General features: G+C 36.9%; 1 protein-coding gene across 21 annotated transcripts in view; it reads right to left on the minus strand.

Annotated features, from left to right (window-relative positions):
- The window catches only part of SOX5 (SRY-box transcription factor 5), a 645179-nt gene that overhangs the window by 214864 nt on the left and 414909 nt on the right, over window positions 1-15406 (minus strand). For all 21 annotated transcript variants that reach the window (XM_072042398.1, XM_072042388.1, XM_072042411.1 and 18 more), the window contains one exon: window positions 9398-9608. In XM_072042398.1, coding sequence (XP_071898499.1) covers window positions 9398-9608 — 211 coding nt within the window. The remainder of the gene's footprint in view (window positions 1-9397; window positions 9609-15406) is intronic.

The raw sequence follows: 15406 nt of genomic DNA on the forward strand, positions 1-15406 counted from the left end.
TTTGGGGTGGGAAGCTGGGGGAGAAAAAGGGAGCGAGAGATAGATTAGAGGGTAACAAAACCAGAGAGGAAGATAAACAGAGCCAAAAAGAAAAATGTCCTTTGTTCAGTTAAATGGCTCTCTGCTCCCAAGCCCTCGGCATGACTAATGCCACACTGTGGTGTGTAAACCTCTTGGGCACATAACACAAACAAAGCATAACTCGGCCTGAACAAACAAAGGCCCGAGCAACAGTGATTGAATTCATCTTAAAACAACAAATCAATTCTTCCCTATTAATGCCCTAAATACCAGCGTAGGAGCACTGTCCTGTTGTAATAAACAGCCATGTGTTCAATTACCGTCTGTTTTCCCAACTACTGCTCTCTTCAGTAATTACACCATGCAATGCATTCTACATTGACATTATATTAATGTGCTGGGAGGAGAGATCTTAAATACGAATTAAATCAAGGCTAAACATCTCAGAGTCACACAAGTGCTAACAGGGCCTTCTTCAGTAGAAAGCACAGACTGAATTTTTTTGTTCCTTCCCTTTTCACCTTCATCCCCTGACTAAATAAATACATAAAATGCAAGCTTGAAAGGACGCTGTTGCCCCAAAGGGTGCCACAGTAAAGCTCTCATAAGCTCTCTAAACGTCCACTTCACCTGTACAAGATCAGCACTCAGTAAGTAGTGTTTCACAAGTCCCAACTTACGTCACATCAGCGTAGAAAAATCCTTCAACAATAGACAGGTGGCAACAAAGCAATGCAAGAAAAACAAAAGCAGAAAACTTTCTGTGCTGAGACAAATGCAGAAGAATAAAAGTTTCAGAAAAGGTTTCTTACCCTTTTGCAGAACTGTCAAACAACTTCTATCGACTACAGAATAGCACACAGCAAACAGACCAAACAAAAGATATGATGAAAGATGTATTTACTTGTACAGGGCTCCTTCCCCCCACCTCAACCTTTCTTTCCATTTCATCTACACCCACACTGCACAGTTTGCATTGTGTTGTTAAATAACCAATAGCAACCTAGATGAAACAGTGGATGGGTTTCTATGATGCTGTCAAGCACCAGACAGATGCTTGGCAGTGTCAATATGGTTCTTTACATTTGGGTTGTGCCAAGACTTGAAACGAAAAATAAAATAGGAATAATAATAATACTTCAAAAAAGAGAAAGATGGCAATGAGTTAGTGCACAGACGTGCAATAAATTTTTAAATCAATGGAGTATCATCCTACCTGCTGGGTTTTACTTCAACAATTTGAACTGTTTTGGAAACAGATAAATAAAGGGTTGCTTTTTGCTTGTGTACTGGATTGCAAGAGTTTTAATAGAAAGCAAAATCAAATTCTGGGGGGTGTAATGACTTCAGATTTCTAGGCCCTCTGGAATATACCCTGAGGTTCCCGCTGTAAAGGCATGCCAAGTTATGTCTAGCATATGAAGTATGACAAACTTCCAAAATCTGTTTCAAAGTAAAATGCCTTAGGTGCTGCAAAACTTTTCTGACTGAGGCTTCATAAGACAGAAATTTGCACATTTGGAGGAAATCAAATTTTGAAAGCCTTTCTGACTAAAATATTACAGTTTATCCTCAAAACCATAATGTATAACATTCAGATACATATATGTTTTTATAACAACTGCTCATTTGTCCTCCTCAGGTCATTAGATACAAAACCATCCCCAAACCCTTCCAGGTTTTAAAAGTCATTTTCATTTAGTTGGTGTTTTTTTTTTTCTTTTTTTTTTTTCATTTCAGCTGCCAAACCAAGTCAGGGGAAAAGCTGTTTCCACCTGACCCAAAATGTTTTATTTAATCCTAATTGAAATGTTTTCATTTCTCTTTCAGATTAATCATCTTAAACATTTAAAAACAACAAAAAATATCATTTCCAATGAAACATTTTGTCTAAAAATCTTGACTGTTCCAAATTTTCTACAATTTTTGGCTAAAATTAACTTGTTGATTGCTAAATGGTATCAGCCCATGATTACTGTATAACAGGTTTTAGTTGTGTTTTTTTTTCCCTCCAACTCTCCTTTAGTCTGAATGCTTTCTGAATTTATACATTACAGTAAAGAAATCACACACATACAGCATGTTTTCTCCTGAGGCAATATAGAAACCACAATACAATGAAACTGTAGGAGAAGAAATGATTATGAATGGAGTTCTGTCTAACCAGTACAGCTTATTTACAGTGTGGGAGATGTATATATTCCTGCAAAAGTGGCAACACTCAAACCACCTTAAAAATGTTGATGTTAAACAGACACATAACTAATAAAAGTAACCAAGGGCTTCAAACTTCAGAATGTTTTTACAAGGCTACTTCATTAGCAAAACAAGCAAGTGGGAGTTGCTGCAAATGCTTCTCCTTGCCATACTAGAGGCTTTCCCTCGCTTCTGGTAAACAGAAGACACAAGACAGCCTTGTGAATAGCTGATGGCACAGACTGAGATCTGAAGCTAAGCAGTCCGTATGACAGGTCATCTTAATCAACTTCAAAAAGCCAATTCACATGCTCGTCCCAGCTCCTAGCCTCTCCCTCCTTGATCACTCTCTCACTCATTTGGCCATATTTTCCCCTTCCCCCTCCACTCTCTTGTCACAAATTGTGCTGTTAAAAAAGCACGCGGGGAGCCCTTCAGGTCTCCATCCTCTGGGCGCAGGTGGTGGGGAGAACTTTGAAGTGAGCTCTCCACTACCTCTAGTGCTGGCCGTGCCTCCTCCACGAGCAGCTCTTATTAAAAAAAAGACCAAGTATCCACTAGAACAAAACCAAGCAGGCCTATTTAATTAGGGCAAGCGCTCGAGATCCACTTCTTCATGTTAAACCACACAGTCACACAAGCCTGGGAGGTCTGATTAATTTTAATATGCACGGTCATGACAAGCGCCTCGGGGGTAAGAGACAGAAAAAAAAAATCCTACAAACCCTGCTAGCTCAACAAATAGGTTTCTGCTAAATGCTGTGCATGTTGCCCAGATTAAGATGTTACTATTCAGCAAGGGCTTGAACCCTTAATATGAGGGACAAGAGGCCTGAGAAACAGGTGGCTTGCTCTTCACTCTTAAATAAATGACATCCCCAAAAGCTGTGGCACAGAAGTGTGCAGAAAGAGCTGGCACAATCCCTCATGTATATTTGTATATTACCCGTCTGGGTCAGAGGTTTCTCCAGCAGCGATCCATGGGCTGAAATGAAGCTCAGAAAGTTAATGGCTTTTCCAGAATTAAAAAAAAAAAAAAAAAACAGAGAGGAAAAAAAAAAGGCAGACTGCAGGCTGATATAGCTGGAATACACTGGGTGCAACAGGTAAATCAAAATGAAAAGTGGTAGAAATGGAAGCAAGCTTTGAAAACACCCACTGAAATGAATGACAACTATTGAAGAATCTGTCTGTCTGGGGGAGTTAGGGGCAGACAGGAGCCCAAATCATTATTTTGGTTTTGGTGAACCACTTATATGCTGCAATATAAAATTTGGGAAGTGAGAGAGCATGCATTTAGCTTTGGCTACTTCTTGTCTAATATTATGGATTGAAAGCACCCTGAAAGGAAATTTTAATTATGAAGACCCATCGGAGAAGACTTTCATTCTAAAACAGGAATGGGGAGAGGGACTACATTTTCACTCCAAAAGCACAAGTTTCCTGCATCTCGCTTGACTATAATGCTTTCTTCTATATTTAAGATGCTGTATCAGCATCTCAGATGCCTTTATCAAAAGAGAAAAGAAGAATCCGAAAGCTACAAGCCTTTGAGGATGTAAGCATGAGAGACTTGGAAGGGATTCTAAGCAAATTCTGAAAACATCCATAGAAATAAGCCATGACTATCAGGCTCAACTATTAGGAAGGAAAACACTTGAAAACTGAAGGTGACAAATGAACTAACTTCACTTTGAGCAAGTAAGAGCTGGCAGGACTTCAAACTAGGCTACCTCTGTTCCAGAGTTAAAGCACTTGTTAATAAGAGTTTAAGATACCACAGCATTTAAGAGTGCCTTTTCTTTATATAGGCCTATTTTACAAACTTCATCATCTTTTTTTCTTTAATCAGCAGTATATGAACGTACATTTCCATATGGCAGTCTCTGAAAGAAGTGCATGGAAGTTTAATGTTGGCTTGCTCTACAAGACACATTTTCTTGTGACAGACTGCATAGATGAACATGGAACCACAATGGATGCACTTGAAGCATCCTTCCACAGCAGCAGGAGTGTATGAACAAAACTTAAAAGTACTCAACTGAAAAGTATCCTTGTTTGTCCTTCAGTAGAACAGCATTACAAAGCCTCTTCAACGTGTATTTTGTCAAAGGGACAGTGCAGCACCAAATAAAAGAAATTCAAACCTGAACCAATTAGAGTATCCTTAGGCTTTTCCCCTGGATCTGTTCACTTTATGTCTTCCCATCTCATCAGACATAATTTAAAAATGAGAGTCTGCATTTCAAAGGACTCTCTTGTGCCCGTTAATGGTCTGCTCCGGAATTTATGGCTTAAGAAGAGGGAGACCTCTTGATTTCTTTAAAAGATATGGTGATTAAAAGTTTGATAATATTAGGAGATATTCTGGGATCTTATTTCAACTAGAGAGCCTGAATTCAATATGGTACACTTTTATAGACTACAGAACTGCTTAAACAACAGCCATTTAAATTACCACAGACACAGGTGTTGTGATTTATAATGTAAACCTAAACATCAAACACAAATAGCCTTTGGGGGATGTTCAGAAGACAAAAATCATGCCCAAGATGCCTTTCTCATCACTTTCTTTCTGACAAAATAATTACTTATACTATTGCAGTATACTATTATAGATGAAGATCTAGTATTCACATTGCCTGTTGAAGCCCTGCTTCAATATACACTATCTACTTTCTGAACACTTGAGATTAATTGTTCCTGCTCAGAAGACCTAAGGACTAGTAGATGGAAACTTTGGAGTAGGAACAATACTAATCACTAAATATACATAATTCTTGTGTGTGCATATTTATATAAATTTTTATTTATAAATACACACTTTATATGTATGTCTGTGAATATGTATTTACAGAACAAGAACAAAAAAGAATTGAGTGTCAAAGATTCTTATTTAAGAAGAATTATCCATGCAGATGAATGAATGCATGCACATGTGCACACACTCATACACACAGCTTCTGTGGTCAGACAGATGTCCGTATAATCCCTTTTATCCAGAATTCCTACATATTCTGTACAATAATATAGATCCAGCCTCAAAATACATAGTACAGCTGTTTAAAACACAAAGTCACAGATACATAACCTGTTGAATACATTTTGAACAGAACTGAAAAAGAAGATTGATTCGTAATTAAAATTTAGGAGATGTAAAGAGACAGTGAGCACTCTAGCAAACTCTAAAAATAGGAGAGAGTTTACTTGTTTGCCTATTTTTTTTCCAGAAGCCAAGCCACACGCTTAGAGCAAAGGCTACACAGATTTCAGAGATTTAATTTTCCACAAGCACAGGCCATAAATTAAAATACAGCAATCCAATCCCATTAATAGTGCAAGAAAAAGCTAAGTGGCTGCTTTGGTCTTTGCTTTCATGAACTTGTGTCAAGCTCAGTGACTTCAAAGAGATTTCCATTTCATTTCTACAAATGAAGAGAACAGACAGAGAGTCTCTGCCATCCTCTGATGCCTTAAGAAAACAGAAGAAAAACATGCCTGTATCTCATTCGCCTAATGATTTTAGCTGCAAAAGGAATCCTATGGTCGGCAGACGACCCTCAGGGCAAGGGCTTGAGGTCTGTCACAGTATATAAGGCTTCTCCAAACCCACTCCATTATCTTCATTATTGTATACCAGGAATAAAAGGGGACTGACTCCTCTTCTGAAGTTCAAGTTAGAAAGGACAGAATGTTTCATTTAAAATAACATTGTGTGACTTCAGTAATAGGTTTATGCCTTTGGGGGCCTAAATACTAAAGCTGCATATAAGGATTTTCTGCAGAATTTGAGAGAAGAAAAATGAACACTGTATTAGCAATGAGTAAAATTCCACAAGTTTTAGGTTCACTGTAACACTCCATGCCTCTGTGTCAGTATGACTCATTGTCAATCACGTACTTTCATAAAGCAAAAGTAAAATGGCAAGTTTACAGGAAAAAAAAAAAAGAGCACAGGGCTTAAGAGCTAAGTATAAAACCCTATGAAAATCAAAACCAAACATATATGCAAGGAAGAAAAGGAAGTGACAAGCTTTTGGAAAGTTCTTAGGAATTAGTAGGTAGTATGGCTTCCTATAGGGAACATAATAACCAAGGGCATATATACAAAAAAGCAACACAGAAATCACTTATATGAACAGAGATACTTCCCTTGCCAATGCATGTGTGGGCACATGTATATATTCAAATACATGCATGCATACACGTGTGCATTCATGCACTCTGAGCACTAAGTTTCACAACACTGTAAAAGTTGATGTAATTTATTGATGTAATTTACTAAAAATTTACTAAATGCTAACTTACTTTCTGACAAACGTAATTTAAGAAAACCATTTGCCTTATGTTAATAAACTTTCTTAAAACAGTGAGACCTGTATCAATATTTTGGAATATCTCATTTGTCCTCACAAGCCATTTAAGAAAAGAGAAATCTTTCACTGACTGGTAGAAGGTTTGGATCAAGACCTAAAGTTGTCTAACCAGCATTTCTTTTTATTCCCATTTTGAAGAAACGGGCCATTTGAAAGAATGCTTCAAAAGCACATTTCCCACAGTAATTCAGAAGGCAATTTCAAACAATAAAAACAGAGCAAACACAGGCCATTGTACAAGTTAAATAATATATAAACTTCTGAGTACATAGAGAAATGGGAATCTGGCTCATATTTGGTCTTCGAAAGATTCATGGGAAATTGATTTAATTAAACCTCAGTTACTGGTGCAAACGTTCCCCTTTCTTCCCAAAGAGAAATAAAGTATTATATCATTGTTGTTGACATAATATAGCAAAGCTTAACCAAGACTCTTGGTTTTACCCTACACAGCTCCACAGATAAGAAAGGCTAAAAATTACTGAAATACACAGTGATCATGCATTGTTGAATTCTTATCTACATGTACTACTAAAGATTTTCACTGGTAACTTTTCTTATTCATGAGGAAATTCATTAATATGCTAATTACCTGACCAGTGGTGACTGACTTCTGTACTTCAGCACTACATGAAGAAGACATGACGATATGTAGATGTTCTACTGTAGTTGGAACTGAAAAATCATGCTTGTAGTAGTATTACAATATGTACAAGTGTGTACTACTACAAGCATGATTTTAGGGCAAGAAACTCTTTTAGGGCAAGAGACTCGAATCTGTGGAGGATCTCTAAGAACAGTCTTGCCATCTGCACCCAGAAATACATATTTTTTAATTATCCACTTTAAAAACAATCATGTTGGCTGAAGGAAAAGGGGAGGGAGACTTGTCAAAATGATGTATTTGTCCCTCAACACCTTTCAATGCTCTTATGCAAGTCTAATTTTCTTCCTAGCCAGCTCACCTAACTGGCCTCCTTTTGTTTCATGCCCCATTTCCTATTCTCTTCTAACTTATGAACTTTTGTTAGTTTGCTTTTAAGGAGAAAGGGGAAAAAAAACAACAACCTTTTCTATTCATTTTTTTTTTTCCTGGATGGGGAGTAAGCAGACATGAATATGGCACCCTCATAATGATTTAACTAGGGCTTAATGAAATTTTCATCACAACCTGCTGTTCATTTTAATGGCCTTTGAAAGACAATAGAACAATGGCTAGAGGAAAGAAAAGATTTTCTGGTGCATGCATTTGTAAAGCCCAACATTCAGTTTCTCTCCCTCCCCTCTCTTCCAATCTCTTCACAAAGCTGTAGATCTTTTGTTTGTACTGTATATTTTCATTTTAGTAGAGCTGAGATAATGCACAGGCTCTGTAACCATTCTCATGGCTATCTGTGGCCTTTCCTCAATGAAGTCGGTGCAGATGGTACAACCTCATAGTCAACACACTATTTATACACTGCACAGAAGCCCCTGCTCTTTCAGATAGAAGTCTGGTCTCCTTCCACCCTCCCACCGCCATACTCAGGAAAGAACTTTCCCATTCAAAGGCACAAGGTAGGTCATAGCACTGGCCATTAAGTCAATGTAAACTCTAAATGAAATGCTGTGATTCTATGTAATATTCAAAAAAATGCTGAGGCAAAGAATTTGTTTCCCAGCAGACCCTTACGGCATGTTCCAGGCAAGACAAGAAGATTAATTCACAGTCCTGTCATGCTCATGTATGTGACAGTGTGGCTGTGCCTGCATCCATATTTTCATTCCAGTATGGAGGTTGTCATAAATTTTTGTTGTAGGTGATGTCAATTCAAGCTTAAACACTGAGGTGTCTTTGAAGACTATGCTTTCAAATAATTGAAATTAATTTCTACAACAGGATAGGCAAATGTAAATGAAAACATAGTGCTATTACTGTGCATTTGGGAATAAGGCTCAGTGAGTTCATGCAACACCAACTGGTCTACAGACTCCTGGAACTCTAGTTGTAAATATACATGCTGGATACCTATGGAGAATACCGTGAAAATCACACCTTCCAGTCAGGGAGCTGACTCTACCCCAAAAAGACGGGAGCTGAAAATCTTACTTAAAGTTGTTCTGTGGCTTCTCAGGGATGAGATTTTTGGCCTTAGTCCACAGAGCACAAATTGCATCATCACTGACTGGACATACAGTCCCAAAAAGAAACTGATTCTCTAGAGATGTTTCCTGTATGTCTGGGCTGAACTTGCTGGCCACACACAATGCAGAGAAAGCCTGTACTCTTGTTTGTTCGCATTGTACCCTGAGCTACAGGTAAATAAAGAATGACATGGTAAGACATGCTCCATCCAAAAGCTTTCAGAAATTCCACATTTAACGTCTTACCTTTCAAATAATGGCATTTCTACTTTTCACAAGATTTCAGAAAAAAAAATACTTTGCTGATAACCCTGCTTTTTGCTCTAAAAATGGTGGGGTAAGGAGTGGTGTAAATGATCCCCAGGCTGTTAAAACTACAATGTTCATTATACCCATATTGAGGGGGTTAACATGATGATGTGTCTATTGTAACTGTAATAAGAAGACCATATGTCAGATAAAGGCTCTCATTTGGAAAGAGCTAAATATGTTAACTATGATGGGATATTGTTAAAATTTACCTATAATGTAGACAAAAACTATGAGTTCTTTACTTCAATTTTGCTAGCCAGAAAAAGCAAATGGAGCAGAAAACAGGAAGATTAAGAAGTATACATATCCAAAGAAACTGGAGAAAAGAAAACAAAACGGAAAATTTTGGCCATTTTCCCAGGCCTTACCTTCTGGCTCATTTTTGATGAGCTCTTCCATTTTTCTTTGCTTAAGGGTGTCTACAACATCCGCTAGGCTCCCTTTGCGCCTTTCAGGGGTTCCCAGGGCTGTGCTGGACAATGACTCTCCACTCTGACGCCCACCTTCTTCTGCCTTCAAGGGTGAGGTAGATGAGTTGTGCGGGGCAAATGAAGACATCACTTTATTGCCATCAACTTCCTGAAAGAAGAGAAAAATGAGCTGAAACCTTTCTTTTCTTAAAGAAGTTAAAAAAAAAAAAACATGGAAAGAAAGAAAAATCCTTTGTTCTTTGAGTTCATTGCTGTTTGTTCTTCTGTTGAAACCTTTAAAAAGGCATGCAATGCTTCAAAAACACCCAGAACAAAGGCTATCCATAAAGCATAAACCAAGATTACAGGCTGAAGTGAACAAAGATCAGCTTGCAAGAGAGAAACATAAAATACAGTTTTTCCCTAATTGAGAAGAAGTGTTGTACTCATAGGTTTCCTAATAACAATGATATTGACTACCTTTAATTGTTTGCTCTTTTACAGCTTTCTTTGGAAAAATATCTTCAATTTTTACAAGGACTATTAATTTCCTGACTTTATAAAGTACTTAATGCCATGATGGCTAGTTGCTATAAGAAATTAAATAGTAATCAAATATAAATGCCCTTTGTCATATGATTTATTTTAACACACAGTTCAAGCAGTTCTTCCATCTCTAAGGGATGAAGCAATAGTTTTCAATCTTCTAATTCTCTTTCTATTCCCCTCTTCTATCTTATACCTTCATTTCTTGTAGAGACAGTATTTTTCACAAAGGTGGTCCTAATGACTTTCATTGGCAGCACAGTGACAAAACTCTATGACTTCCTGGAATATACACACAACCCTCCTCACGTGAGAGTCCACAGAGGTCTACTCATTAATTTTAATGGAAACCAAAAATGGTTCCAGCATCTTCAAACTCGCCTTCATTAATGTGAGAACCTTCTCCTCCACGCCTCCTCCAACATAAAGCAATATTCTCTGCACATATTCCTTTCCCCTTTTATCTCTGATATCTTTCTGTACAAATCTCTGAAACATTTTTTTTTTCTCTGCTAATGTATACCATCTATACCTTGCAAAACTTAGGCCAAAGACTCCAAAAAATGAGAACATGCATTGCATAATATACCATGGCAAACATTAACAATTTTTACCAGATTCTCCAGACTTTTTTTTTTTTCTTTCTGATTATACTGTTCCATAACATTTTTGTATTCCAGATGTTTAATTAATATTATTTCTACAAAAGCCACTGGACCATCTTCTGATCTAAGTTACAGACTTGGTTGAAAAAATCTTACTGATTTTTAAAGTGTTTTTATTTTATGAAAGGGAGACAGGATTCATTTTTAGTGATTTTTTGGTAATACCTTTATATTTTGTTCTTGAGTAATTTTTAAGGTTTTCCTAAACCCCGACTCTTCAGCAAAAAAAAAAAATCTTTTCCTCAGTAGAAAATTGATTGCTAGAAGTTATCTCAATGAAATTCGAATAAAGCAACATGGAAGATATGAAGTAAAGAATGTATTTGTTTTCACAGATTACTTCATTTTGGCAAAAAGACTACTGTTGGTTAAGAAAACTTCTGGTGCAAACAGTTTTGAGCAGCTTGAATGTGTTATACTAGTGAATAAATTCCCTAACAGAATCGGATTTAACTGAGATTACGATCTGGGCCATCATATGCCCCAAAAGCCAAACCCAGTGATGTTAATGAGAGACTTTCTACTGACGTCAATGAGCTTTTGACCAGGACCTGAAAACATTTCCAACTTTAGTCAACAGACACACTCCTTTATTTTCTTGAAACTCCCTCCATTTTTGTTGTGCACTTGGAAAATTACTAGTTATTAATGTTCAATTTCAAAAGTCAGTTGGAGTTGAATGCATTTTTTTCCACATGTACAGACCTGAGAAAACTAAGTTTTTAATGCTGATCTAGATGAACTAGGTAATGAACTTCAGCATCAGTTCAGATTTTAGCGAACATTCAAACCTATTGTCACCAAGTGGTAATTTTTTTTCCTACAGACAATGCCAAGAGGAAATATCCTGAAAGCTACTTTCTTGTTCATACTTCAAAAACAGATAAGCCAAATGCCATCCTTAGTTCTTAAACCTACCTATACCATTAATTATTTATAGAAACAATATCTTTCCAAATTTTATCAGGCACTAGTTTCTTGTTTTTATTCCAAAATGGACCCCAAAGACACTCACTTATGTTTTTGTGTATGTCACATTTTGGACACAAACACAAAGGACTTGCAACAGCTGCCTAGGAATCACCAAGAATCATCACTGTCTCCACATGCATTTTTTGTGCAGGCAAGTGTTTTTACACTTACAAATATATTCTGTGTATATAACAAGATTGTTATAAGAAAAGAAATGTAAGTACACAAGGATTGGAGGGATATGTAAGGTAATTCAAGGTAATTTTTGAACTCTCAAATTGCTTAACATTGAAAGGGAACCCACAATATTTCTAGTATCCCTGATTTTTTTCTGCCTCCAATTCTGGGGAAAAGAAAGTATGATGGGGAAAGGCAGAAGAGTAGTCTGTGAGAAAAAGCATAATGACGGGGCTCTGAACACTCAAGTCCTTGTTCTTGTAGGTTCTCTGTAACCATGGGAAAAGTCACCTTTGTGTCTGCATTTCAGTTTTCTACCTGTAAAATAGGCACCAAAGAAGTAATTTCTTATATTGTAAAGGTTTTGAAATGAAAAAATCATTAAAAAGAGAGAGATGCCCTGATATCACAGTTCTGGCTAAAAATATTTACATAGTACCACAGCTAAGAAGACTGTAGTTGGACAAGAAAAGGGAATGCTCTACACAGCTTTTTAAAGTTAAATCATATAGTCTACCACACATCTAAGCAGTCATCCCCCAAACAAATTTTTTCTCTAGACTGCTCTTGTTATGTGTGCATGTATGCGGTGTTTGCGTATCACATACATGGGCTATTTATACACTTGTGGGATTTAACATACACTCCACTTAATCAAAACACATATACAGTAGCGGAACAGCTGCAATCACATCTCAGTGGGCTAAATTATGGTACACCAGTGAATTATTCATTCAAAAAGATCTGTAGCAATCACACATTCATTGCGTGATTTGCAGTCTAAGAGGAATCCTCTCCTTTCTGTACCAGCGGATGAGTGCACACATCAGCTAGTGGCATTGATGAGAGTTCAACACGTATACTCTAGCAGATCAGCTCGAGAATATGCCTTCCCCACTTGTCCATGGTCCTTTTATTGTCATTCAGAACAACCACCTGAAATGCTCAGTTATTATCTTGGCTTTCACTTTACTTTCTTCTGGTTTATTTTGATCTTTCTTACGTCATTATTGAGGAAAACGAAAAAGAAATTTCAGTGGTTCTGGAGTTTAACAATATAAAAAGAAAATACAAGATATTTCCAAATAAAACTTACTCATGTCAATGATTATAAAAAATTAAAAAGCTTTTAGCAAACTCCTCTAAAAGTAAGTACATGAGTTTAACCATCCCCCTGAAAACACCAGAGAAAGCTTTTAGTGGCAAGAAAGATATCCCAGCAACAGCCTAACATTTATCCCCTGAGAAGGAAGGTCCCCCTAACATGTGAGATTTAGCAGGTTCCCTCTCTGAAAGGACAAATTTGCATGACTTTTTTTTTTTTTTTTTTTTAGCTACCTGAGAGAAAAGCAACAACACCCTAACAAATGGTATATCCACTAATGACATTTCAAAGTGAGGTCTATCAAGCCCCACGAAGTCCTCTATCTCAGTCACCAAAAGAGGGGAAACACTCTTCCCAAAGAAGAGTCTTCTTCAGCTGCGTAGCTGTTTCACCTGTTCAAGTGTGATTACACTCCATCCTCTGGCACTGTTAATCCTGGTAACAGTTTTATGCAGTTAGCAGCTGTGCCATGGATGGGGCTCTACCATTCGTTTGCACTGCAAATCGCCCTGCTAATGGGTGCTGGCACATTTCATCAAACTCTGTGCTGGGATTGTACTCACCCACACCTGATGCTGTTGCTTCTTGCTTTTCCCACTTCAGAATGGGAGACAAGACCTAGACAGATCCTGCTGACTGAAACACCCTGGGACCTTCTGTCCCCCACAGCAACAACAAGAAAAAGGACTGGACCACGTTTCGTGTCTTCTGCTTCTGTCTCAAGCTAGAATCCACAGGACAACTTGTTTAGCTACAATAAAGTTGCTGCTGTATCGCCAAGCAGCATCTATGGAGGAAATACCTCTTCCAAGGTTTAATGATAAAACAGGCTTCTGCCCTTTCAGGATGAGGTCAATAATCTTCCTTTGTTAATCTTGGGCAAGCTTTACTTAATCTAGCCCCCTTGTCACCTTTGTGATTGACAGGAAAAGTCATGTCACTGGACAATGGACTTATCCTCACTGAGCAATAGCTTTTTTAAAAGATTACACAATGTTACCCTTGCTCTCATAAAAAGTGCAAACATTTTGCTGTTAAAAGAACCTATTCATTCCAACTGTATCTTTCAGCTTTTCTCTCTTCCTTTGCAGGGTCCAAGCAAGACCTATTTCAGCTCTAAAAAGGGACAGCAAAATGCCTAATGAGAAGAAACAGGTTGTTCTTAGTGAGATTTCCAAAATATCACTTAGTGCTCTAAATAGATTTCAGCTTCTCCTTCCTCATCTAACCATGTACTTTATTGCTATCTGCAATCGCACTCAGACAAAATGTGTTTCTGTGACACTAAATTTTTGTCCCAAACCAACCACTAATCGAAGTAAAGAAAACTCTAAACTAAGTCTGAAACTGTTGATTACCACCATATGGAATGCAAGAAGTCAGTATCTGCAGAAAAAATAAATAAAATAAATAAAATAATAATAAAATAAAATAAAATAAAATAAAATAAAATAAAATAAAATAATATATATATATATATATATATATATATATATATATATATATAAATATAAGAAACAGGCTTTTGGCTTTGCAGACAAAAACACCTGGAATAAAATACTTGAGTCTTTAAAACAAGCACTGATATTGTCTGATTTTAAAGAGCTTGTGATCCTAAAAGCTACCTAACAGGTTCTTTTTTTCAAAGTTGGAATTTTGCACATTCTTTGCTCGTTTATAATGTGTAAAGAAGACACGAAAGCAATTTTTTTTTCTCTGCTTTTTACATTACACATTGAGGCCTATCTATTTTATAATCTCCATAGTGACCAGGAAGCTGCTAACAGTGAGACATGAGACATAATCAAAAAACAGAATACTTCACACTTCTACAGACAAATGATTCTTAAGCAGTACTAACTATTGTTTGCTATTTATTTTTATTTATTTTGCCTAATAGATATTCTTTCCCTAAAAGCTTATGTTAAAGATTCAGCAATATAACTACTTCAAGGGAAAATCTGAAAGCTATAAAAACACTCCTAGTGCCCACAGGAGGTCCACCAGCAATTAAGAGAAAAACAAGACTTGACATTTCCAGTATTTTTTAAGGTTTAAAAGAAACAACACACATACAATATTCACAAAGCAAGAATGATCTTTTATTTTTCCTTACCCTTCCATTTAGGATCTTGCCTTAATTAATGTAATTAACTTTAGGGGCATAAGTACCATCAACTTTCAATGGGAATCATGTCTTTAAATCACTCAAGTGATTTTGAAAATTGTCTCCTTCTGTATTCTATGTTATAGAGACTGTACTACAGATAGTACCATAATCTTATATAGCTTGTGGTGGTTGTGAACCTAGCACCTTCAGTAAGATGAAACACATGTTCCTCAAGGCATCCCAGTGGATACCGTGCTTTTTACATTGTAGAATGTCTTTGCTTCTACCTTACATTTAAATCCATCTCTTGTCTATATGTTTCCTTCATGGAACAAAGTTGTTCATCAGCGATATAAAGGAATGATCCCAAGAAGATTTAAAAGAAGCAGTGG

The sequence above is a fragment of the Anas platyrhynchos genome, chromosome 1, assembly GCF_047663525.1.
Source record: "Anas platyrhynchos isolate ZD024472 breed Pekin duck chromosome 1, IASCAAS_PekinDuck_T2T, whole genome shotgun sequence".
In the NCBI taxonomy this organism is placed as follows: Eukaryota; Metazoa; Chordata; class Aves; order Anseriformes; family Anatidae; genus Anas; species Anas platyrhynchos.